The following is a 23,578-nucleotide window of genomic DNA, read 5'->3' on the forward strand; positions in this document are numbered from 1 at the left end:
GTTTCATACAGTTATCAACCATGGAAAAGATTGCCATTTTATTATGTATTATTATAAATAGTAGTGGACATAGAATCTCATAACTTAGGCTTATATAGAAACTCACTTGCCCTTATATCCCCAGAAAGAGGAAAGAAAAATCCAAGCACAGCTTTTCCTGTGTCTGCAAGTTCCAGGTCGGTGGAATCTCCCAGGCCAGCAATTCATCACTGGGAGCAACTTTTATGGCTTTGGTACTTTCCATTGAGCTGAGATGAGGGAGGTCAGGTGAGGCAGTGTGAGAAGCTCAGGTACCCAAAGCTACAGATAAAAACAGACAGGCCCCTGGTGTGTAATTCCTCCTAAATCCAGTGATAACAAAGGATATATCACATCAGGCTGGCTCGGGAACTTTTGCAGAAACAACACATTTTGAAATTCAATTTTCATCATTTTCTCTATCACATAAGGCAGACCTGTCACAAACCCGAACAATACAGCCTTGGCACATCAAGAAAAAATGCATGACGAAAAGCTGTACTGAGGGGAATATGTACACCACCATTGCCGACCGGCTTCTGAAATTGCTCATTTCCTGGCTGCAGTACTTTGTAGGTCAGCGACCTACACCATGCATACGAGAAGTCAAACTGATGTCAGACCTTCTGATCTGCATACTTGTTCCAGGTCAGTGACCCAGGAAATACTAAAACCATTGGACCAGAATGACCATCATAAAACAAAGAGAAGAGGACAGCAATGGATGCCTCCAAATTCTTTGTACAGGAGACCTAAAAGTAGAGGTTAAAATTGGGCAGAAACTCTTAAGCTGGCCATACATGAATGGAAATTTGACCAATTCAGCAGGAACCTGCCGAATTTCGATACCTGTAAGGGCAGAGTGGTTGTACAATCGTTCTACCGATTTTTTCCACTTGAAACCTTTGGTTGAACTGAAAAAAAAAAAAAGTTTCATCTAAAGCCAGCCTAATGCCCTGTACACACGGATGGACTTTCCGATGCAAAATGTGAGATTGGATCATGTTGTCGGAAAATCCGATCATGTGTGGGCTCCATCTGACTTTTTCCATCAAAATTTCCGACACACAAAGATTGAGATCTGGATCTAAAATTTTTTCCGACAACAAAATCTGATCTTTTAAATTCCAATCGTGTGTAGACAATTCCGACGGACAAAGTGCCACGCATGCTCAGAATAAATTAAGAGACCACAGCTATTGGCTACTGGCCCGTTTATAGTCCCGTCGTACGTGTTCTACGTCACCGCGTTCAAAACGATCGGATTTTCCGACAACTTTGTCCAACCATGCATATGCAAGACAAGTTTGGCACAAAATCCGTTGGAAAAAAGCTGATGGATTTTGTTGTCGGATTGCCCAACCGTATGTACAGGGCATTCGATTTTTTTTCCTTCAGCCTGTGAAAAAAATTGTACAGATTCCTCCATCTACACTATACAGCGTGGATGGACAAGTCTCCCAGCACCGGCTGTCAGAATACCCATACAGTATCCCAAACACCATACCCTGCATCCAATTGTATGCAATCACATTTCGTCCAAAAACTTTCCATCTGGCTGCTTTGATTTTTTCTAACTAAAGGATTTCAGGCGGGAAGGTGGAGACAGGGCCACCCATAGAGCAAATTTCATTAGGATTAGTCAAAATGTGCATAGTATATGGGCAGCATTAGTAGAGGTTATCTTGTCAAAACAATCATTAGGTCCAGAGTTATGAGCAAGCTACAGTTAAAAATGCAGCTCGTAGGCAGGTGCAGTCCACTTTCTCCACTGCAGGTGGCACTCAACCACTGCAGATTTGCAGAGAGGAACATGGTTCCTCTATGGTTTCCTGGGTCACTGGGGAAGTGACCCTTACTGCTCATGTGGATGCTGGATGCTGGCTGCCCATGCTACTCTGGCAGCCATCTTAGGTGTGGCAGAATCTATTTAACACCCTGGCTCCTGGGTTTAACATGTGTGTAATGTAGGGACGGGTCACCCATCTGTCAAGGGCAGTATTAGCGGTAGGGAAAGGTTCCAGATGAGGAGAGGAAGTGTAGGGATTTGCCATTCTCCCAGAGACAACCCTACTTGGGCTCAGACCGGCAAAGCCACATTCCGCCCCTCAAGACAGACGCTGCCAGTTCAGCTGAAACCTGCTCTGCTACATGCTCTTGTCATATGTGAGTGCTTCCCGGTTGGGCCTCCTTCCACCGGGCTTGTTTGGGAACTGTTATACCTTGACTTCAATTCAAGTTTCCAACTACATCTGGATGAGTGTGTGCTACTGTTGCCAAACCACGCTGCACCCACCCACAAGCTAAATACACAACTTCTTCATCCATCTAATTGGACAACAAAGGAGCAGAATCATATAGATGAAGTTCCCCACGTGTCTTCACCTCTTGTAAGCATGTTTATAGTTTCAGACTGACAGCACTCTGCTAATCAGTGTAGCTCTGACTGTCTCCTTCTCTTAGTCGAAGTCAGCTTTTCTCAACCCTTTTTTACCACAGGGGAACCCCTGGAATAGTTTTTAGGTCTGGCAGAACCCCAATAAAACTATTAGCCCTTGTACACACGGTCGGACATTTTGACAATCAAATCCGTTGGATTTTGTCTGACGGATTTCGTCCGAAACTGTTGCATACACACGGTCGGACAAAGTTGTCGGAAAATCCGATTGTACATAACGTGATGACGTTATTTCTTTACGATAGGACAACGTTCAGGCTAGTAGCCAATAGCTTTGGTCTAGGAATTTGATCTGAGCATGCATGGCACTTTATCCGTCGGAGTAGGCTACACATGATCGGAGTATGTCCGATTGGAGCATTTTGTCGCAAAATTTTACGGACAAGTTGGAAAACTTGGTCCGTCGGATACTCCGATGGAAACAGTTCGATGGAGACCACACACAGTCGGATTATCTGACAAAACGGTCCAATAGGACACATTCCGTCGGAATCCCTGACCGTGTGTACAAGGGCTGAGATCTTCAGAAGGAGAGTTGTGAATAAAATAATAAAGAATAGGGGTTAATTAATAACCAAGACATAAATAATGATGGTCACAAAAGAAATACAGATGGTAAAAATTGTTAGTGACCCTTTACATTGGCGGTCACTGTAGAAGTGACCCTTTATAATGGTGGTAGTCAATGTAGGCAGGAGCTCAGTCTGCCAAGAAACCTCAATCTTCTCAAAGAACCCCTATCAACCTTTGGAGGAACCCCAGAGATCCATGGAACCATGGTTGAGAAAGGCTGGTCTAAGTGTTACAGTGCAGAGTATAAATACAATACAAAGGAAAATTCTGATATTAATAGCAGTTGGATCTGGAAACACTTTTTTAATGCCTATATAACAAGACTAAGTGTTCTTTATGTTTAATGTTCAGGTTTAATTTACAGAAAATAAAGACATTTCTAAAAATATATCATTATAAAAAACATTCTGCAATGAAGAAGACACAAGGTCAAAAAGTATTATTGTTTTCAGGAAAAATGAATCTGTAAAAAGGATGCTTGCAAGTATCTGAAGGGACATCATGACCACAATCATCTAGATTTCTTTTGCCAAACCTGCCCTGTAAATCAATTTGAGCGGAATTACATTAATTCATGTTAAGCCACACAAAATGCATTTTACAGACCACAGTGGCAGATTTAGAGACGTTTAGGACCTTTGAGCAAGACGGTTAGCACGCTTCTGGCCCTAAGTCTATCTGGACTCTGCAATATAGTTGGCAAGGCCCCAACTTCAAAGCTTGGATCAGGTTCCGTAAGCTCGACACCAGGATAAAGTGGGTCTCTGTTTAGATAGGAGTGAAGCCACTGAATCTAGAACTGAGCATAAATTAGATTGTTTAATGGTTACCCCCCACTCCAGTCCTTCCCTTCTCTAATACACTCCTTATTTCCACATGGTGATCCGGGGTGCTTCTTTACATTCTTTAGCAATATTGATGGGCAATTCTCAATGCTGCATTGATCATGTGAACGTTGTCCTGTACTGTGTTTTTAGTCTGGGTGATGTTACACCCCAGGAGGTGTGTACAGGACAACCTGGGCTCACAGGAAGTGGATTGAGTAATTCTGGGTAGAAAAAAGACCAGTGGCAAAGGAGGATACAGAGGACAGCACTGGATCATGGAGAGGGTCAGTGGTGCTCTTCACAGGAGATTGCATGGCTGTGTTGTGTTGAAGGACCGGGGGCCATATTTTACATTACCCATCAAAGTATTAGTTTAAGATGTGTTTCAGTAAACAATTGGCCAACCAGACTTATAAGCCATATTATAGACCCAAATAATCTACAGAAAGGGGTTGATTGTATTGTGCTGACTGAAAAGATATTTCACACTTCAACATGGCTTCATTTAAAGGTCAAGATCACCCACATCCAAGTTTTCAAATTTGGGTGACACTGCCGAGTGGAATAATTGGGTTTCGAAGACCCAAGCAGTAAGGTGTTCACACCAGAGCTTCTTGAATCTCACGTGCCCTGCTATATTCTTCACTTCTCTATAATGGTTGTAGTATGGGTAAGGTTAGAAATTTTTATCCAAGCAACTCATTGCCAGAACTCTATGGAGATATAGGCAGCTGTTCAATGCATACTGTATTTCCCATTTGCCCTTCGTTTAGAAAGACTAACCCCTTTTTTTAGTACCAAATCTCTCTGTCCCTCTTTCCTCCTAAGTTTATTGATCTATTTTTGGTCTGACAACCTTTTTAACAAATGTGTTATTTAACCATCAGAAATGTTCTCTACATTAAACTATGTAATCATCCTCTAAATTATTGCAATTATTTAAAAGATAAATAGTGATGAAAAGATTAAAGCTGTGTTCTGTCAAAATATCCAACTCGTCAGAAACTCCAACTACTTAAATTCCACTTTCTCTAAACCATCAGTAATTCGAGATTTTGACAAATTGGTGTTTGGACATAACACCAGCAACCGAATACAGTCCGGTGCATGATATTATGAGCTGAGATTGTTACTCCGCACCGATACTAGCCAAAAAAATGTCCGCCTCCGCAGCAGCTACAACTTTGTCCTCATTAGACGCTGTGCTGTAAAAGCAGCTATATCTTCCTGTACCGGACTGTATTTGGTTGCCAGTCTTGTGTCCAAACCGCAATTCGTCAAAAGCTCTACTTACTAATGGTTTAAATAAACCAGAAGTGATGTGGTTTGAGTTTTTGATGGATTGGAGAATTTGCCAGAACACTGGCCATAGATGGAGCCATGGTTGCAGAAAAGGAAATCGCTTGATTCCCTCATTCACACAGTCAGCGTTGATGGGAATCTATTGCGTTCTCCTTGTGGGGGGAGGGCAGAGGAAGCCATCCCTGTCAGGAGAACACACAGTGAATAATGCACAGTGCAATAATTACATGAAAAATCCAACAGGCTGGTTGTACAAAAGTTGATCGATCAATCAACTTGGGTAAAATTAGCCTGCCCATACATGGATCTCAGTGAGTTCCCGTTGAACCAGCCGAGATTTGAACCCTCTATGGCCAGCTTTAGTTTAACCATTTTTTTTTTTTTGCATATGAATTTTTGGTGGTCTCCGTAACTAGGGGTGTGGCAAGAATGAGTACTTTGCCTACATACTTTATGCTAAAAGGCATCATCATTTTCATCTCAAAAAATTGCAATGATTGAACTATCTGGGACCCAGCAGAACTAAAATATCCATTTTAAATGTACGGACCCTTTAACAGACTAATAAAATGTCATTTGTTACAATTTTCAGACATTGCGTATCACAAATCACTGGCAAGCATACTACAGATAAAATGTATTACTTACCGGGTTCAGGGATGATGAGCTGAGCGTATGTCTCAGCAGTCCCAGCCTCATTCTCAGCGATACACTGATAATAACCTTCATCCGACTTCACAAGACCTAATATCCTGAGATTGCTGCCACTCTGCAATGAGCAAAATACATCATTATGAAGATTCTGGCAGATGAAAGGAAAACGGCATGTCCTGCAGATAATCAGAGCTACACCTGGGCAGCTAACTGTAACAGCATATTTCCTTTTAATAAAAAATATCTTCCATTAAATCACGCAGATAAGGGAACACTCACATTCCATCATGGGATTCGAACTTAACTACCGTAAGTCCTGCTCAGGAGAAAGTGTACATATAATAACGAATACATATATTGTAAAATAAACTGGGGTTCTAACATACAATATACTAAGGGAACCGCACAAAATACAAAAAGCTCTAATCATCCTACATCAGCTGAACATATAGGAGACATTGACCCACTGAATTTTGTTCCTCTGGACATTACCTTGCAGTGCAAGACAGCCAAGACTTAGTCTGCAAACCTGGACTTGTTAACAGACTTTACAGAGATTCTAGACCAGGGGTCTCAAACTGGCAGCCCTACAGCTGTTGCGAAACTACAAGTCCCATGAGGCACTGCAAGGCTGACAGTTTCAAGCATGACTCCCACAGGCAGAGGCATGATGGGACTTGTAGTTTCGCAACAGCTGGAGGGCCGCCGGTTTGAGACCCTTGTTCTAGACTGTGCTTAGTAGAGTTGAGTTTGGGCATCCTTTGAACCTCATCTCTAACCCAAACCATAAACTGCCTCTTTTATGTACTCCAACGAGCTGTGGACCAAGTAATTCCCCAACCTGCAAGCTCACAGGAGTCCCACTCACCACCAGATCCATTTCTATAGAGGACAGACCATCTGGGGCAATGGAAAGTTTTGGCGCTATAGGCATTTCTAAAAGGATTTTAATGCTAAAGCTTGGGGAGCACTAGGTATGGTATTTACATGAATGAAGAGTGCCCCATGTGCTCCTTTCTTCAAGACCTATCATCTTGAAGACCTCGTATACCTCTGTAGCACCAGAATGTTACCACTGTGAGGGTATACAGGGGGGGGGGGGGATGATGGAAGATTGATATGAGTGGCTTCACCTGTCACAGACCCACCCTTTTCGCCCCCCACCCCCTCCATTCACTGAAACCACAATAAAAAGCACTCTATAAATAGAGGAGGCAGACCTTTCATTCATCCACCCATCCTCCATTCATAGATCTCTTTTCATTGTTAAGCCCCATACACACTATCAGATTTTCTGCTGATTTTTTCCTTCAGATTTACCAAAAACATGTAGTGCAAGGGCCTGCCTGATTGCATACAAATTGAAGTGCCTAAGGTTTTACCTCATATTATATGGTTTTGGTAAATCTGAAGGAAAAAATCAGCAGAAAATCTGATAGTGTGTATGGGGCTTAAGAAGTGATAGTACAGCTTCTACGAAGGGAGCAAGATGGCAGAAAGGGTGGGCATAGTTGGCCAATTTAACGAGTGCCTGACGCAGGTGAAGCTGCTCGTATTGGTCGCCGCAGCACTGAAAGTTCATGGCTGTGGGGGTATTCAGGAGACAGAGCACAGAAGATTAATACAAGTGGCTTTACTTGTCATAAGCACTTGTCAAAAGTGCCAGCTATGCCCGCTATTTCTGCCACCCTGCTCCATTCATAGAAGCCATATTATCACTTCCCACAATAAAAATTGCTTTATGAATGGTGGAGGGAGACCTTTCTTTCATTCACCCTTCCCCCTCATTCATAGATAACTTTACATTGAGGGAACTGATAGTATGGCTTATATAAATGGAGGCTTTCATGAATGGAGGAAAGGGATGAAAAGGGTGAGAATAAATGGCACTTTTAATAAATGCCTCACATAGGTGAAGCCACTTATAATGATCTCCGCAGCACCAGAAGATTTTAAAGTCACAGAACACCTTAAAAATCTTATAGGACACTAACATGAAAAACCAAAAGTGCTTATTTTAAAGGCTTATATGCAAGCTATTGTCATAAAAAGTGTTTGGGGACCTGGGTCCTGCCCCAGGGGACATGTATCAATGCAAAAAAAGTTCTAAAATCAACCGTTTTATAGGGAGCAGTGATTTTAATAATGCTTAAATTGAAACAATAAAAATGAAATATTCCTTTTAAATATTGTGCCGGGGGGGGGGGGGGGGGGGGGTGTGTTGTCTATAGTATGCCTGTGAAGTGGCGCAGTTTTCCTGTGTTTACAACAATACCACAGCAAAATGGTATTTCTAAAAAAAAGTCATTTAAAACTGATCATGGCTGTAATGAATTGTCGGGTCTTGGCAATATAAATAAAACTCATTGAAAAAACAGCATGGGCTCCCCCCCAGTCCATTATCAGGCCGTTTGGGTCTGGTATGAATATTAAGGGTAACCCCAAATCAAAAATGTTAAAAAAATTGCATGCCCCCCCAAAAAAAATCCATGCCAGGTCCTTCAAGTCTGGTATGGAAATTAAGAGGGAACTCAGCGACAATTAAAAAAAAAATTCCGTAGGGGGTCCCCCCTTCAGGTCTGATATGGCTTTTAAGGGGAACCCTGTGGCAAATAAAAAAAAAAATGGGCGTAAGGGTCACCCCAAAATCCAAACCAGACCCTTATCCGAGGGGCAGCAGGAAAAAGGGGGGGACAAGAGAGCGCCTCCCCCCCTTCTGAGCCGTACCAGGCCACATGCCCTCAGCATGGGGAGGGTGCTTTGGGGTCTGATCCCAAAGCACCTTGGCCCCATGTTGATGGGGACAAGGGCCTAATCCCCACAGCCCTTGCCCGGTGGTTGTGGGGGTATGCGGGTGGGGAGCTTATCGGAATCTGGAAGCCCCCTTTAACATGTGAAATTGGTAATGGGGTACATTGTACCCCAACCATTTCACAAAAAAGTGTCAAAAATGTTAAAAAGACAAGAGACAACTTGGGACAAGTCCTTTATTAAAATATAAAAAAATAAAAATGTCCCACAATGTAAATCCACAATGCCCGACGGACTGAAAAAAATAAATAAATAAAAGCCGCAACAGTTCTGACTCCATGGGAGGCTCACATCGAGTTACGCTTCTTCTTGGTGACAGCTGTTATATAGCTGAGGGCGGGGCCACCCGGTGACGTAAACCCCCCTCTGACGCCACGGGGAAGCTGGGCGGGTGTTCGGCTCATCCTTAGTAGGAATACAGAGGTAGCAGAGGATGGATGATTTTAAGGAAAAGTACAGCTACCTGAATATTGTATACTCTTCATCCATGTAAGTATGGAGGTAGGGTCTACTTTCTCCACTGCAGGTGGTGCTCATTTGCAGCAGCTTTGCAAAGGGGGAGGAGGTCAAGAACAAGATGGTTTCTCTATGGTTTCCAGGGTCACTAAGGAAGCTATGGAATTGGATGCTTTGCCCCTTGGGACTCTAGGAGTCATCTTGGGTCAGGAAAAGCCATTTAAGGCCCTTGATGCGCATTTGATGCGTGGGTAGTTTAGGGACAGGTCACCCTAGGGTTGCCACATCATCTCTTTAATCCAGGAACACATTAATTACAGTTCTGTGGCTGATTAAGGTGGTAATTCAACTCACTTGGTGCTTTATCTGCATTAAATCAGCCTCAGAACCTGTATAATTAATATGTGTCCTGGAGTAGGGATGATGTGGCAACCCTAGGTCACCCATCTGACAGGGGCAATAATTTGTGGTAGGGTGTAATTCCAGATGGAGGAAAGGCTGGGGACACACCATCCTTCTGGAGATCTCCCCATTTTAGTTTGGACCAGACAGGCCGCATCACACCCTTCAAAACAGATGCTGTCGACACATCCGAGACCATCATAAAACTTCATCTTTAACTTTCCCCTGGCAGTGTAAATGTCTGTTGTTATGATATGACTCTGGTTGTACTTAAAACCTAATTACAGAAACGCAATAGAAACGTGCCACGCAGGTGGGAACGACTCTTGATTGAGGTCTTTGATGAAAGCAAACGAATGCCCTTTGCTGCTCTTTGCACAACATTACTTAATAAATCCCATAGTGTTCCACGTCTGCCGATATTATAAAGCATGATGATGATCCCAAGCTGCAGACAGGGAATGACAATTTTAATAACCGGCTTGTCTCGGGTCCTCGTTGTGTTTCGGGATGAGAAGCCGTGTCTGGGAGCGATGTAAAGTGTGAACCTGTCAGCCGCTCGTTGCCGCAGTTTAAGGCCTCTTTATGTTAGGGCACCTGTGGGAATTATCATCGGAGCAAAAGTTTAATCGAAAATGTTTTGCTGGCGGGCGCTGCTTTCAAGGATAAGACAAATGCGTGGCATCCCATCACATCTGAACCCTTTCCAGGAAGCCCGGCTGTGGCTGAAATAAGTAGAGAGCATATTTGCAGACGAGAAGAGCAGTGTGTTGTTCGCTCTGGGGAACGAGACCAGCAAATCAAATTCAGCCGTCACCCTGAAAAAAAAACTTGAGGCCATCCAAAACAGCTAACATTAGCTTTACCTCCTGCGCTGCGAATGTGCTGTCAGCTGTGCTTAGCATCGGGATGATGGCTTAGAGAATACAGGTGGCATTTTAAGGATCAAATCTGTAGAGATGTCGCCGTAACAGTGGCCAAGGGCAGCAAATATTATCAGTATGTCACTCCCTAAAAATTTACTCTTGGCCTAAACATACATATAAAAGAACCAGTTATGAGCTTATTCAAGAATCTGGATATTCAATTCTGAAACACTCTAAAGCTGAGGTTTTAAGTTGTAAACCTCTGAAATGATTCTATACAAAGCACCTAGTGTAGGGTGACCAGACATCCCCATTTTCCGGGGACAGTCCCCAGATTGAGGACACTGTCCCTGGAGCCAGTCCCGATTGGTCCCCGGATTTCAGTGGTATGGAGGGGGGGGGCAGCTGTTACTCTCGCCTTGGGTAAAACAATTGGGGGGGTGCACAATCATTACTGTGCCCCCCCCCCCCCCGCCCAGGGACTCCTGTAGTCTAGCCTGTCCCCCATGATCCCTCTGGTGAGGGTGGCCGGTGTGTGTGTGAGAACAGCGGAGGGGAGGGGCAGTGCAGAGCATACAGCGGCTATTGGAGAAGCTCTTGGCAGGGGATACAGAGGAGCAGCTGGGTTTTGGGAATAGAAACTGGTACTGGGGAGAGCCCTGCTCTGATAGATTATCATGGAGGCCATGGAGAAGTGAGCAAAATCAACCAATCTATGTGTGTGTGTGTGTGGGATTGTGGTGAGTAATGCAGGAATCAGGTAGGTCAGTGTAGTGGTCAGTATAGAACTCAGGTAGGTCAGTGTAGTAGTCAGTATAGGAATCGGGTAGGTTAGTGTAGTGGTCAGTGTAGGAATCAGGTAGGTCAATGTAGAGATAAGGTAGACCAGTGTAGGGATAAGGTAGGTCAGTGTAGGGATAAGGTAGGTCAGTGTAGGGATAAGGTAGGTCAGTGTAGGAAACCAGGTAGGTTAGTTCAGTGGGCAGGTAGGTCAGTGTAGGAATCAAGTTGGTCAGTACTACTGTACTAGTGGAAGGGAGTGCTAAAAGTCTGATGGGGGTGCACATTTCTTGCCTTGTCCCGGCGCTGACAACCCACGCTACACTTCTGACTGCATATATAATTTGAGGAAAATATGCGTATAAAATCGTTTACCATTTGCCAATAAGAAAATAAAAAAATTATATATATATATATATGTCCCCGGATTTCATTTTAAAAATCTGGTCACCTTAACCTAGTGTGATTTCGGTTTGCCTTCTCATTCCTCTGCTATTTGCATGAGCCACTTCAGACAGGTTATACTGACACCAGACTATCCTCCAGTACACAACAGGTTATATAACAGCTTCAGCTGTGCATGTTTCCCTATGAGACTGAGTAGAAGGGGGTGTAGGCAGGTGCAGTCTATATTCTCCACTGCAGGCAGCACTCATCCACAGCAGCAATGCAGACGAGAGAGGATGTTAAGAGAAACTGTATGTCTCTATGATTTCCTCGCTCACTCGGGCAGTGATCCAGTTGGATGCACATGCCCCATGTGACCCTGGTGGCCATATTAGGCCAGGCACAGTCTATTTAAGACTATGACCCAAGGCTGTATCCTGGCCTAGGCCGACAAGGTCCAGGTCTAGTGCAGAACTTTGCAGGGGGGCAGCACAGAAAGAGTCCCCTGTTAGTCCACTGTTAGTGTAGCGTCAGTCTTATGGGGCAGACTGGGCTGAGAGGCAAATTAGTCTAGCGCCCCCATAAAGTGGCTGCACTGCTTCCGGTATGTGGGTGGGTGGCATTCCGCATCTGTGGTGGGGCACCACTTCTAAATTTGACTGTGCTATCATCCTGGACCACAAAGCTTCCTCACTGTGCTATATGTTTTCTGCTGCACCATTGGTGTGGTTATATCTTCTTAGTTGTCTCCATAAAATTATCAGAAATTTGTGCGTAGAACTATAGGCAACTTTTTTTTTCTATTTTGTATGGCGTAAGGGAGGGTTATAGCCCCTGTCAGTTTATTTTTTACCATCCTGTCTCCCATCGCAGATATTTCCCTTCACTTACTGCCCCATAGCAAAACAGGAAGTGAGAGGAAATCTATGCAAATTAAGGGAATCCATTGCCCCCCCCCCCCAGGCCCTCAGAACTAGTGTCCCCACTAGAAAATTTCAGGGTGGGTCTTAAACAGCAAGGGGTGAGTCATATTAAAATTAGGCGGGTCATGAGTTTAGTCAGGCCTAGGGCAGCACAAAACCTAAATACACTACTGCTCTGACCCCTGGGTTTGGCACACTTTATGCGAGTGGACAGGTAAGGGACAGGTTCCCCATCTGAAAGGAACAGTAGCAGCGATATTGAAAGGTTCTGATGGAGTAGGGAGAGAGCAGGGACTCCTATTTGGGTCAAACCAGCCAGGCCACACTTTGCTCCTCATGGCATACGCTGTTGGCATCCCTGAGTCTTCTGACCGCTGTCAATTTGATGTGTAGTTGTAAGTGCCACACGACGGGTAAGACTCCCTCCGAGCCTGTTTGTGCTGTTGACCCACTGTTTCAATAGTATGTTCTTCGGGGTTCTGAATGTTTACTGCCTACCACACTGTGCTACACCTACCCAGCAGGGGGTGTGTCCTTTCCCTCAACTCAGGTCTCAGATTACACTCACCTCCCTGTTCTATGCTGTGCAGTGTGTGACACCAGATCCCCACCTTCTGCCTCCTGAAGCTAAGAAATGGTGTCTAAATGTTGTACTTTGGAAGGCTGTAGGGGACAGATGGCTGTAGATATACAGGCACAGCTTATCTATGAGGAGTTGTTTCATCACTGTGTATCACCTGAGGACAGTCACTTCACTGTAAGGATTTATAACCAAATTAATCCAATTATTATCAGAAAAAGTGAGTCCTGCTGGAGTCACTAGTCTGTAAGTGTTAACCTAAAGAGTCACAAAGATATGGCATGTGGCCACTTCATGTTCAGTGCTTAGCAGAGATCTTCAAATATATACATTTCCTTGTGGCGGTCTGACACTCTTCTATTAATACACAATGAAAGACTTCCAGTAATTATATCGTCCTTCAGGTCACAGCAGGAGCTGTCTAAGAAGCAAAGGACAGTTCTGCTACGTAAGAAACCCTTTTGGTAAAAGCCACCATCATCTCACAGCACAGACAGGGCTCACACGTATATCAAAAGAGTCACTTAAACTTTAATAAGTAAAACTTCACTGCGCTAGCCTCAGACCTGCACAGGGAAGGATCCAATTTTTTTAGCCAGGCTATAAATGGCTTAATTTAGATCGCCCTTGAAGTAGAATGACTCCATACTACAAGTGAACTGTTAAAGTCCAGTGCCAAACTTCTGCCAAGTTTTATTGCAATCTGTGACCCCAATAAGAAGATCCCACCTCACTTCCTGTCTCAGTGACACCAGAGTGAAAAATGAGGGGAGCTGTTGTCACTGGGACAGGAAGACACTGCCAGTAATAAGAACCTGACAGAGACTCTAACCCTTTCCTATAAAGCAAAAAAAAAAAGGTCTGTAGACTTATGATCTCTCTCTGTCTCAATAAGAAAAGGACATTTCCCCAGTGGAACATGGAGCAGAACATGGAAATGCAATTATATTAGTAAATATAAACTGCTGAACGAAATACCTTTTTCTCATCAGCACTATATAGTAGTCTTGTGACTTCTATCAGTGTCCGGCTAAGCACTGGTTAAATCTTGTAGGAGGAGTTTTCACTCTTCTCTGACTTCCTATGAGGCTGCATGACCCCTGACCTTCTGTCTGGACAGTGCTGATTGGCCCTGTGCTGATTAAATGCACCCTCCTCTCAAGAAAAAAAAAAAACTCTAGCACAGGGATATGCAATTAGCGGACCTCCAGCTGTTGAAAAACTGCAAGTCCCATCATGCCCCTGGGTGTCATGCTTGTGGCTGTCAGAGTCTTGCTATGCCTCATGGGACTTGTAGTTCTGCAACAGCTGGAGGTCCGCTAATAGCATATCCCTGCTCTAGCAATACACACCAAACTGAGCATGTGCAGACTCCCCCAAGGCTCTGTACTATCAGCAGATGGATTAGGTATTGTGGAAGAAGGGGAGGATCAGAGAAGACAGGGTCAAACAGCCTTTTTACACAATGCGGATGATTAACCCCTTAGGTTCCACAGCGAGTATATCAAGCATGCTTTACTGCATATACAGAATGATTTTACTGTTGTGGGTTAGGTAACAATTTAAGGCCTCTTTCACACTTGCAGACTTTTTGTTTCATTAATTAACCACTTAAGTCCGGGACCAATTTGCAGCCAAAGGACAAGGCCCCTTTTTGCGATTCGGCACTACGTCTCTTTAACTGACAATTGCGCGGTTCTGCAGCGTGGCTCGCAAACAAAATTGGCGTCCTTTTTTTTCCACAAATAGAGCTTTCTTTTGGTGGTATTTGATCACCTCTGTGGTTTTTATTTTTTGCGCTATAAACAAAAATAGAGCATCAATTTTGAAAAAAATGCAATATTTTTTACTTTTTGCTATAAAAAATATCCCCAAAAAATATATAAAAAAATATTTTTTTTCCTCAGTTTAGGCCGATACTTATTCTTCTACATATTTTTGGTAAAAAAAAAATCACAATTAGCGATTATTGATTGGTTTTGCAAAAGTTATAGCGTTTACAAAATAGGGGATAGTTTTATAGCATTTTTATTAATATTTTTTTTTTTACAAGTAATGGCGGCGATCTGTGATTTTTATTGTGACTGCGACATTATGGTGGACACATTGGACATTTTTGACACATTTTTGGGACCATTGTCATTTATACAGCAATCAGTGCTATTTAAATGCACTGATTCCTGTGTAAATGACACTGGCAGTGAAGGGGTTATCCACTAGGGGGCGGGGAGGGGTTAAGTGTGTGTGTGTTTTTTTTTAACTGTAGGGGGGCGTGGCTTGGCGTCTGACATCACTGATCGTCTTTTCCTATAACTAGGAACAGACGATCAGTGACTGGCACAGTAGAAAGGTTTGTTTACACAGACCTCTCCTCGTTCTTCAGCTCTGTGACCCGATCGTGGGACCCCAGCGGCGATCGGGTCCGCTGGTCCCGCATCCACGGTCACGGAGCTCAGGACCCACGGCTGTGCACTTAAAGAGCAACGTACAGGTACATGCTTGTGCCCAACCGTGCCATTCTGCCGACGTATATGTGCAGGAGGCGGTCCTTAAGCGGTTAAATAACATTGTTTTAAAGAAAAAATGGATGAAGTTTCCATTGGTTTATCACCTGTGGTCCTTAACCACTTGAGTCCTGGAGCCATTTTTTCATGCAAAATCTGACCTGTTGTCCATTTACATCCAATTTTTTTGTCCGATCTGTTTTGTTTTTTTAACGGAAGAAAAATGGGGCTTTGGTCCATTTTAGAAAACAGATGTTGACAGAAGTTTTTCCATAGAGATGCATTGATATCCGTTGGATGAAAAACGGGCGAACAAGTCCGCATGCGTGAAAGGAGCCTTATACAGACAGGTCGGTGACACAACTTTTCTCTGCTGCATAACTTGGTCACTTGCCTATAATTGGAAGGTGAAGGAGCAGGCTTCTTCTCATTTCCTGTTGTGTCCCTCAGACCGAAAATGAAGAGAAATCTCTCCAAGTGGGACACAGGCAGCAATTAAACCCGACAGAGGTTCCAACACTACCCCACTCTACCCAAAACTAGACAAGTTAGATATACATTGCTTTAAACTTTGCTGTAAACCAGACATATAAACAATCTATTTACCACTATCTGGAAGTAGTCGCTGGGAATAACTACTTCTCCATTCTTGATCCACTTGATGGTCGGAGCTGGCTTTCCAGTGACAGCGCATTCAAACTCAATGTCCATGCTTTCGTAGGCGAACAGGTTGGCTGGGTGGTTTAGAAACCGTGGGGGCACTGTAAGAAAACAGAATGATAGGTTACTAAAGGGAAGACTTCATCAACTTAAAGCCCAACTCAGAGAAAGTCCAGTGCACATCCTACACACATAATACAAATAGCAGCTATGGTATCTTCAATGCTGTAACCCACAAGAGAGCTGAAGAACCAGCTCCAGGAAAAAGCCGGAGAGAGTTAGCGAGTGACCTTGCAGATGACAGACCGTTGGAACAGAGTTAAGTATAGTGAATTTTAGTTCCACTTTAAATGGGTCAGTAGATATCAAATCTTCTAGATATTCGGGTTCCCTGTCTTCTGCTTGGAACAGGTTATGGATATTTTTAGGATAGGTCAGGATATGTTAAAAGGGTTGTCCTCGTTTTGTGGAGTGCTGCTGAACCGAAGCTAGTTTGCCCAAGGATGATTCTATTGACATCAAAAATTTGTATCTAGTGCCTCGTTTTTACTTGTGAAGGTCCCTCTGCTCCAGGCCTCAAACTATTTATGCTCCTTCCAAGCCACCTACTGGGCAACCTCCCCTAGGGATTGGCTGGGACCAGACTATAGATTTGACTCTCCCAGACCACTTTCCAGAACCATCCAGAAGGCAGGTGGGAACAGTCAAATCCACAGAGCAGACTAGAGCAATCACTAGCAGATTACAGTGGAACTAAAGAAACCTAGCTAGCACTTAACTAGGAGGTACTATACGTACACGTATATGCAGTGGGATTATAAACAGTCCTGATGCCTCCTGGAACACATGACATGGGTATCCCAAGAGGCTTTGCGTGGGGGGGAGACGTCATTCTTTTTTCGCTGAAAGGGGCAGTAAAATCCCACAGTTAAGCCACATTTTTACTGCCCCGACGACTCTCCCCTTCCTGCAGAGGCAGTACATATGTTGTGGATGTGATGGTTTGCTTTACGGTTGCAGTAGGAATTATACCCCGGTTGCTTCCGCTGGGTGTAGCGCATATCAAGTGTGGCACACTCAAGTGAAAGAAGCAACTCTGCAAGTGCTCCACAGCTATGTGCATTGCATGTGGCATGCTAATGCCGGGTTTAAGGGGTTAAATCATGCATTGAAGAGGTGATACAATGCCACCCCACCGCCTCTCAAATGCTTATTGCAGAGATCAAAGCACATCTGAACGAGCCCTACACAGGTTCCTCAAGTAACAGTTGATATTAGCGCAGTTGGTGGACCTGCCGTCGCTGATCAGTTCAACCCTGCTGGATGAACAGTCCAATCAGAGGCAGCCGCTGTTCCAGTATTTCGACAGCTGGCGAGGTCATACTGTATAGCACGGTTGGAGGAACCTGTTAATTTTTTTTTTTTGTTCAGCCTATCAGTGCTTTACAACGGAAGGGAAGGGGGTAAATGAGATGGAGAACTCCCAGACCCATGGTTTCATTTTAAAACATCTATTGTTGAGCTTGCATGCCACCATGGCATACCAGAACATGTTCTCCCTCTAGAAGGCGCGGCAGATGTACCAGTCAGATCTCTGTCCTGGATCCATCACTTCTGTCAATGATTCCCAGCAAGGCTGAATATCTGAATAATGATATAAACATCATCGTATTTCGCTGGCTTGTTCTTCTTGTCGGAAAAAATTAATATTTCAGAATATTTATATTTCTATGACATCTGCCCACTGAACTAATTCACCGGTGATGCGCACTGAACTGACATCCATATATTTGCATATCATTTAAATACAAATAAATGAACAATTTTGAAAGGAATGCAACTATGCAAATATGTCATTGCACATTCGTTTTATTTATTTTTTTGTATATCTCTTGGAATTGCTCTGAATGAGAAATGAAATATGGGAGAGTTGAGGAGAATTAGTGGACTGGCCAATGGGGAACAGTTATGTAAAGCAGACATGTAAGCGCTTTCTAAATTATAAATGATTACTATATAGATACCTATAATAAATAAATAAAATAAATCTATAAATATAGATGCACCATGCCATTATATACATCTATTGTCCCTGTTTGCATGGGACTAGCGAACAGGGAATCCTCCAAGGATATATGGGGTTGTGCGCAAAATTTTCATATTGAGCACCTCCAGCTACAAAAATGAATTATAACAAATAAAAAAAATAAAATAAAATAAAATAAGCTAAACACACATGCAAATGCACATTGATGACACAGGGGTGTCAAATTCAATTTAATCGTGGGCTACCTTAGCAGTTTGGTTGCCCTCAAAGGTCCAGTTGTATCTGGGGTGTGCTATGTACAGAGTGCAGGGTTCAGGAGTGCTTTACATACAGAGTGCAGGATTCTGGGCTGTACTATCTACAGACTGCAGGGTTTAGGGGTGCGCTACGTACAGAGTGCAGGGTTCAGGAGTGATTTACATAGAGAGTGCAGGGTTCAGAAGTGAGAAGAGTGAAAGGAAACCACTGGCTGTCACCAGGACTAGTGTCTCGCCCTCATTGGAAGATTTCCCTTCTATTCCTTTTCTGGTGGGATTTTCTTTCACTTCCACTCTGGGAAATAACACTAAACAGGACAAATAATGAGATGACTCTCCCTAACGGGGTCACAGACAGCAATAAAAACCTGACAGGTGTCCTAATCCCTCTCCACTCTATCCAAAACTAAAAGAAAAGCATAGAAAGCTCAGGTTTCCTGACCGATCAGATGGGGCTGTGGCAGAGTTGTATAAATCTCAGAACTGGATGGTCAAGAATACAAAACCCTTTGGCAGATAAAACAAGTCTCTTATATTTTTATTTAGCTGGTTTCCTGGAGTTCAGCCTTTAACAGAAATAAAAATGAAATACAGTATTTATGGGTGTATAACACGCACCCCCCCCCCCATTCAAAATAGGGCAAAAATTGTATGTGCGTGTTACATGTCGATATAGGCTGCCTCGGAGGGGAAGGAGGGAACAAGCACCACCGCAACACAGAGGCACAATATCCTGTTTACTCAGCTCTGCTCGCAGTCATGCCCAGCCCCACCCCCTGGACGGCTCCTAGTGTTGATGTCCCGGCATTGGATCGATGTTATGTCCATCATAGGAGCCGAGCCAAGGGGTGTGACTGGGCGTGACTGCGAGCCGAGCCGAGTACACAGGAGATCTGACTCTGTCTATCCTGGCATAGAGAAGGCTGCAGATGGTACAGATCAGCCTGCAATTATGGACAAGGCTGCAGATGGTCACTGTTCAGGTTGCAATGATGGGCAAGGCTGCAGATGGGCACTGATCAGGCTACAATTATGGGCAAGGCTGCAGATGGGCACCGTTCAGGTTGCAATGATGGGCAAGGCTGCAGATGGGCACAGATCATCCTGCAATTACGGATAAGGCTGCAGATAGGCACTGATTAGGCTGTGATTAAGAGCAAGGCTGCAGATGGTCACTGATTAGGTTGCAATGATGGGCAAGGCTGCAGATGGGCACTGTTCAGGTTGCAATGATGGGCAAGGCTGCAGATGGGCACTTTTCAGGTTGCATTGGTGGGCAAGGCTGCAGATGGACACAGATCAGCCTGCAATTATGGACAAGGCTGCAGATCGGCACTGATTAGGCTGTAATTAAGAGCATGGCTGCAGATAGGAAATGATTAGGCTGCAATGATGGGCAAGGCTGCAGATGGGCACTGTTCAGGTTGCAATGATGGGCAAGGTTTTAGATGGGCACTGATTAGGCTGCAATGATGGGCAATGGCAAGGCTGCAGATGGGCATTGACCCTTATTTTGCTTTTAAATTCTTTATTTAAAAAACATTTTTTTTCCTAAAAGGTGCATGTTATACGCCGATAAATATGGTAATTAAAAAAAAAATTATAATTAAGAAAATGCATACATTGTTTATAAGATACCACTTTCCATTCTGCTTACTCCACTTCCTCGTCTTTCCCTTCCATATCTATCCACACATTTTAGATTTTAATCAGAAAATGTCTGAAGCATCTAATGACATGAGGTCTCCGTTCACACATTAATTCTTTTTAATTATGCACAGCGAAGAAGAAAAAAAATCTTGATTCCAGTTAAAATGCGAGTTGAGAATTATCACACGCTCTATAAAACCCTCGCGGAAGTGAGTTTCTTTTACTGCTCCCGGGTTTCTGATGAGTCTGCAGACATCAGTCTTTTTCCTGGTGCCGGCTTTATGGACGAGCTTGGTTATTTATTAGTAGATTGCGCTGATTACTTTAATACTTTTAATAATGTTACTGATTGAAGTTGCCGAATAATTAAAATTTTTACAAGTAGAAGATCGGCATTTTAAAGCAGGCCACCTGTATGTTGATCGTAAAAATTGAAGGGGGTAGATTAAAAAAGCCAAAGAAGTTTAGGAGAATTCTCTCCGGATGTACGAAATTCTGAACTTTCTTGGAATGGAGGGTAAAGAAACGAAGGGGACATGCATAGCTCCCAACTATCCCCGATTTGAAGGAATGTCCCTCTGTCCCTCATTCATCCTCCTTTGTCCCTCATTTTGGTCTGATCTATATAGTTGTATAAAAAATGCACCTTTTATCTTTCAAAAAGTGTTTCCCAGTGCTAAACCTTTCATCCAAATTCTAAATTGCTGTATTTGTACATTTTAAAAGCCAATATAAAGGAATAGTAGTGAAAAAAGGCCCCTGTGGGTTTAATTAACCTTTTATTTGGGTTAATTTTCCTTTAAGGGGGTGTGACAGGAGGCGTGTCCTATGCCTACATATATTTGCTAGTCGACGCCCCTCATTCCCATCTGAAAATGTTGGGAGATATGGACATGGGTGCTGCCATTTTCAACCAGTCCCTTTTCAACTTTTCAGCCCCTTGGTGATGATGTCACTTGTCACTTCCCACGGGAATGACATCATTACATGCTGTAATGATGTGGTTCTGTAAGTGTAGCCAGAACTCCACATGTGCGGCTCAGTGTACATGAATGCTAATGGGCAGGGGTTTATCACCAACAGGGCCTCTTCTGTCATAAAAACCTGTCAGTGTAGGGGCGGACTGACCATTCGGGCACCTGGGCACTGCCCAAGGGGCCCCATCAGGGTTGCCAGCCTCAATAAAACCAGGGACAGTATGTAAAAATCTGTTTTTTTTTTTTAAATCCCATGATTATAGCTGCCCCACCTCTCCAGTACCTTTTCAGTGTGTGTATTTGTATTTTGTGTGTGTACACTGTGTGGATATATATTGTGTGCCTGTGTGTATACTGTATGTGTGTGTGTATGTATACTGTGTGGCCCCATAATCTTCTCCTATTGCCCGAGGGCCCCATAATCTTCTCCTATTGCCCCCATAATCTCCTATTGCCCGGGGGGCCCCATGAGTTGTCAGTCCGCCCCTGTGTCAGCATCGTTATTCGGGTGCTAGCGGGCAGTTTTACCCCCTGCTAGCGTCTGAAAAAGGGTTAAAACTGCTCGCAAAGCCCCGCTGCAGCTGGGCTTTGCTGGCGCTTTGCCGGCGGTATAGCTTTGCTTTCAATGGCTAGGAGCGGTTAAGGAGTGGTGAATACACCGCTCCTTCGCCGCTACAAAGATGCGGCTAGCGGGACTTTTTTTTACCGTCCTGCCAGCGCACCGCTCCAGTGTGAAAGCCCTCCGGCTTTAAAACTGGAGTGAAAGAGGCCGCTATTTTCAGGGGCTATACAGGCGCTATTTTTAACGCTGTAGCGCCTGAAAAAGAGGCCTAAGAATTACAATTCTCTACCAATACATTTTCATTCACTCAACTTTTTTCCTCACGAAAATATCAAATACAAATGTAATCCTCTAGATACTTAAAAATGAACATAACGCATGGGTATGCGAAATGCGTAGGTATCTGACGAATAACCTGACAGCAGCACATTTGCATTTTTATTTACATCTGCTATTATAGCTGTATGGTTGTTTTTTATGTCTTTGTTTACTTTTTTTTAAACTTTATTGACAATATGAGAAAAAAATACAAACAGAAAACTAAAATGAAAAGTAAATAAGGTAACTACAGGTGAAACTTACAAATAAATCACATTTCAAAACATCTATACGGGAAAAGTATTTTGTAAAGATCACCTATATCATTATGTTCTGCATGCATTCTACCTGCCATATGGCAGGATCTTAAGCTTTAAATTATGTAGCGGATGTGGCTATGATTATCTGCAAACCCCGAAGAGGAGTGACCCCCCCGCCATCTTTCCCTGGAGCAATGGCTCCTCCGAACATTATTAGAAGTCTGTATAATTTCAGCATGAAGGGCTAGAACACTGCAAATGCAGCCCTTTATTGTCTGATTTCCAATGCATGAGATGCCTCCAGAGTGACTTTACCATCAGATAATAATGTAAAACTGGTGGGCCTCTCTGTAGTATTCCTTTAACTGAACTGAGACATCTTTCCAATTCAAGCACTGCACTTATATTGAATATTGCAGACTCGTGACTTTATTATAATTTTTTGGTTTTTTTAAATCAACGGAAATACTATGAAGGGATATTCCAAGTCTGCTGCTTATACCATTAATAACTATCATTATAGAAGCACTGGAAAGGTCGAATGTCTTATCTAATCCCTATTTGACCAATTTAGACCCAAAATCTCTAGATAAAAGCAATAATCGCTTTTATGAACTTTCAGCAAGGATATTGATGACCCCTGACTCCATATATTGGTAGAACTGCTCTAAAAATAAATATTTATTAGCTTTCAGCCAGGATGCATTTCTTTATATTCAGAAAGGTATACCCTCTAATGCAGCCCCTCTCATCCGTTTCACCCTGAAACAGGCATAACTAAATGGTGGACTATGGTCTGGATCTGAACTGACAGTCCCATCCAGACCACTGTGGTCCCGCCATTTAGGGTCTCTCTGCTCTGTCCTCTCTGCCCTCTTCAGCTTCTTTCCTTCAGAGCTATGATCCTTGCACAGCTATGAGCTATGATCCCTGCAACAGGGTGGAGGACAGAAGAGGCGGTGGGTCTGGATGGAGGGCAGGAGCTGCAAGCAGGAGATTGGTTGCTAGGACGCCGCAACCAATCAGCAGCTTGTAAACAAGAAAAGTTGAACTCTAAGCCCTTGTACACACGGTCGGACATTACGACGGAAAATTTCCGATCGGACCGCGTTGTTGGATAATCCGACCGCGTGTGGGCTTCATTGGACTTTTTCCGTCGGAATGTCCGACCAACAAAGTTTGAGAGCTGGATATAAACATTTTCCGACAACATGATCCGATCGGACTTTGTCCGATTGTTTGTAGAGAATTCAGATCGGACAAAGTGCCACGCATGCTCAGATCAAATTCCTAGACCAAAGCTATT

General features: G+C 43.5%; 1 protein-coding gene across 1 annotated transcript in view; it reads right to left on the bottom strand.

Moving 5' to 3' along the window:
* Positions 1-23,578, bottom strand: part of DCC (DCC netrin 1 receptor) — a 987,065-nt gene that overhangs the window by 357,470 nt on the left and 606,017 nt on the right. The window contains exons 6-7 of the mRNA XM_077462998.1: positions 16,148-16,302; positions 5,827-5,947 (exon numbers count right to left, since the gene is read on the bottom strand). Of these exons, the coding sequence (XP_077319124.1) occupies positions 5,827-5,947; positions 16,148-16,302 (276 nt within the window). The remainder of the gene's footprint in view (positions 1-5,826; positions 5,948-16,147; positions 16,303-23,578) is intronic.

This window comes from Lithobates pipiens, unplaced genomic scaffold, assembly GCF_037356315.1.
Source record: "Lithobates pipiens isolate NorthernLeopardFrog02 unplaced genomic scaffold, aLitPip1_a1.2 Scaffold_3, whole genome shotgun sequence".
Lineage (NCBI taxonomy): Eukaryota > Metazoa > Chordata > Amphibia > Anura > Ranidae > Lithobates > Lithobates pipiens.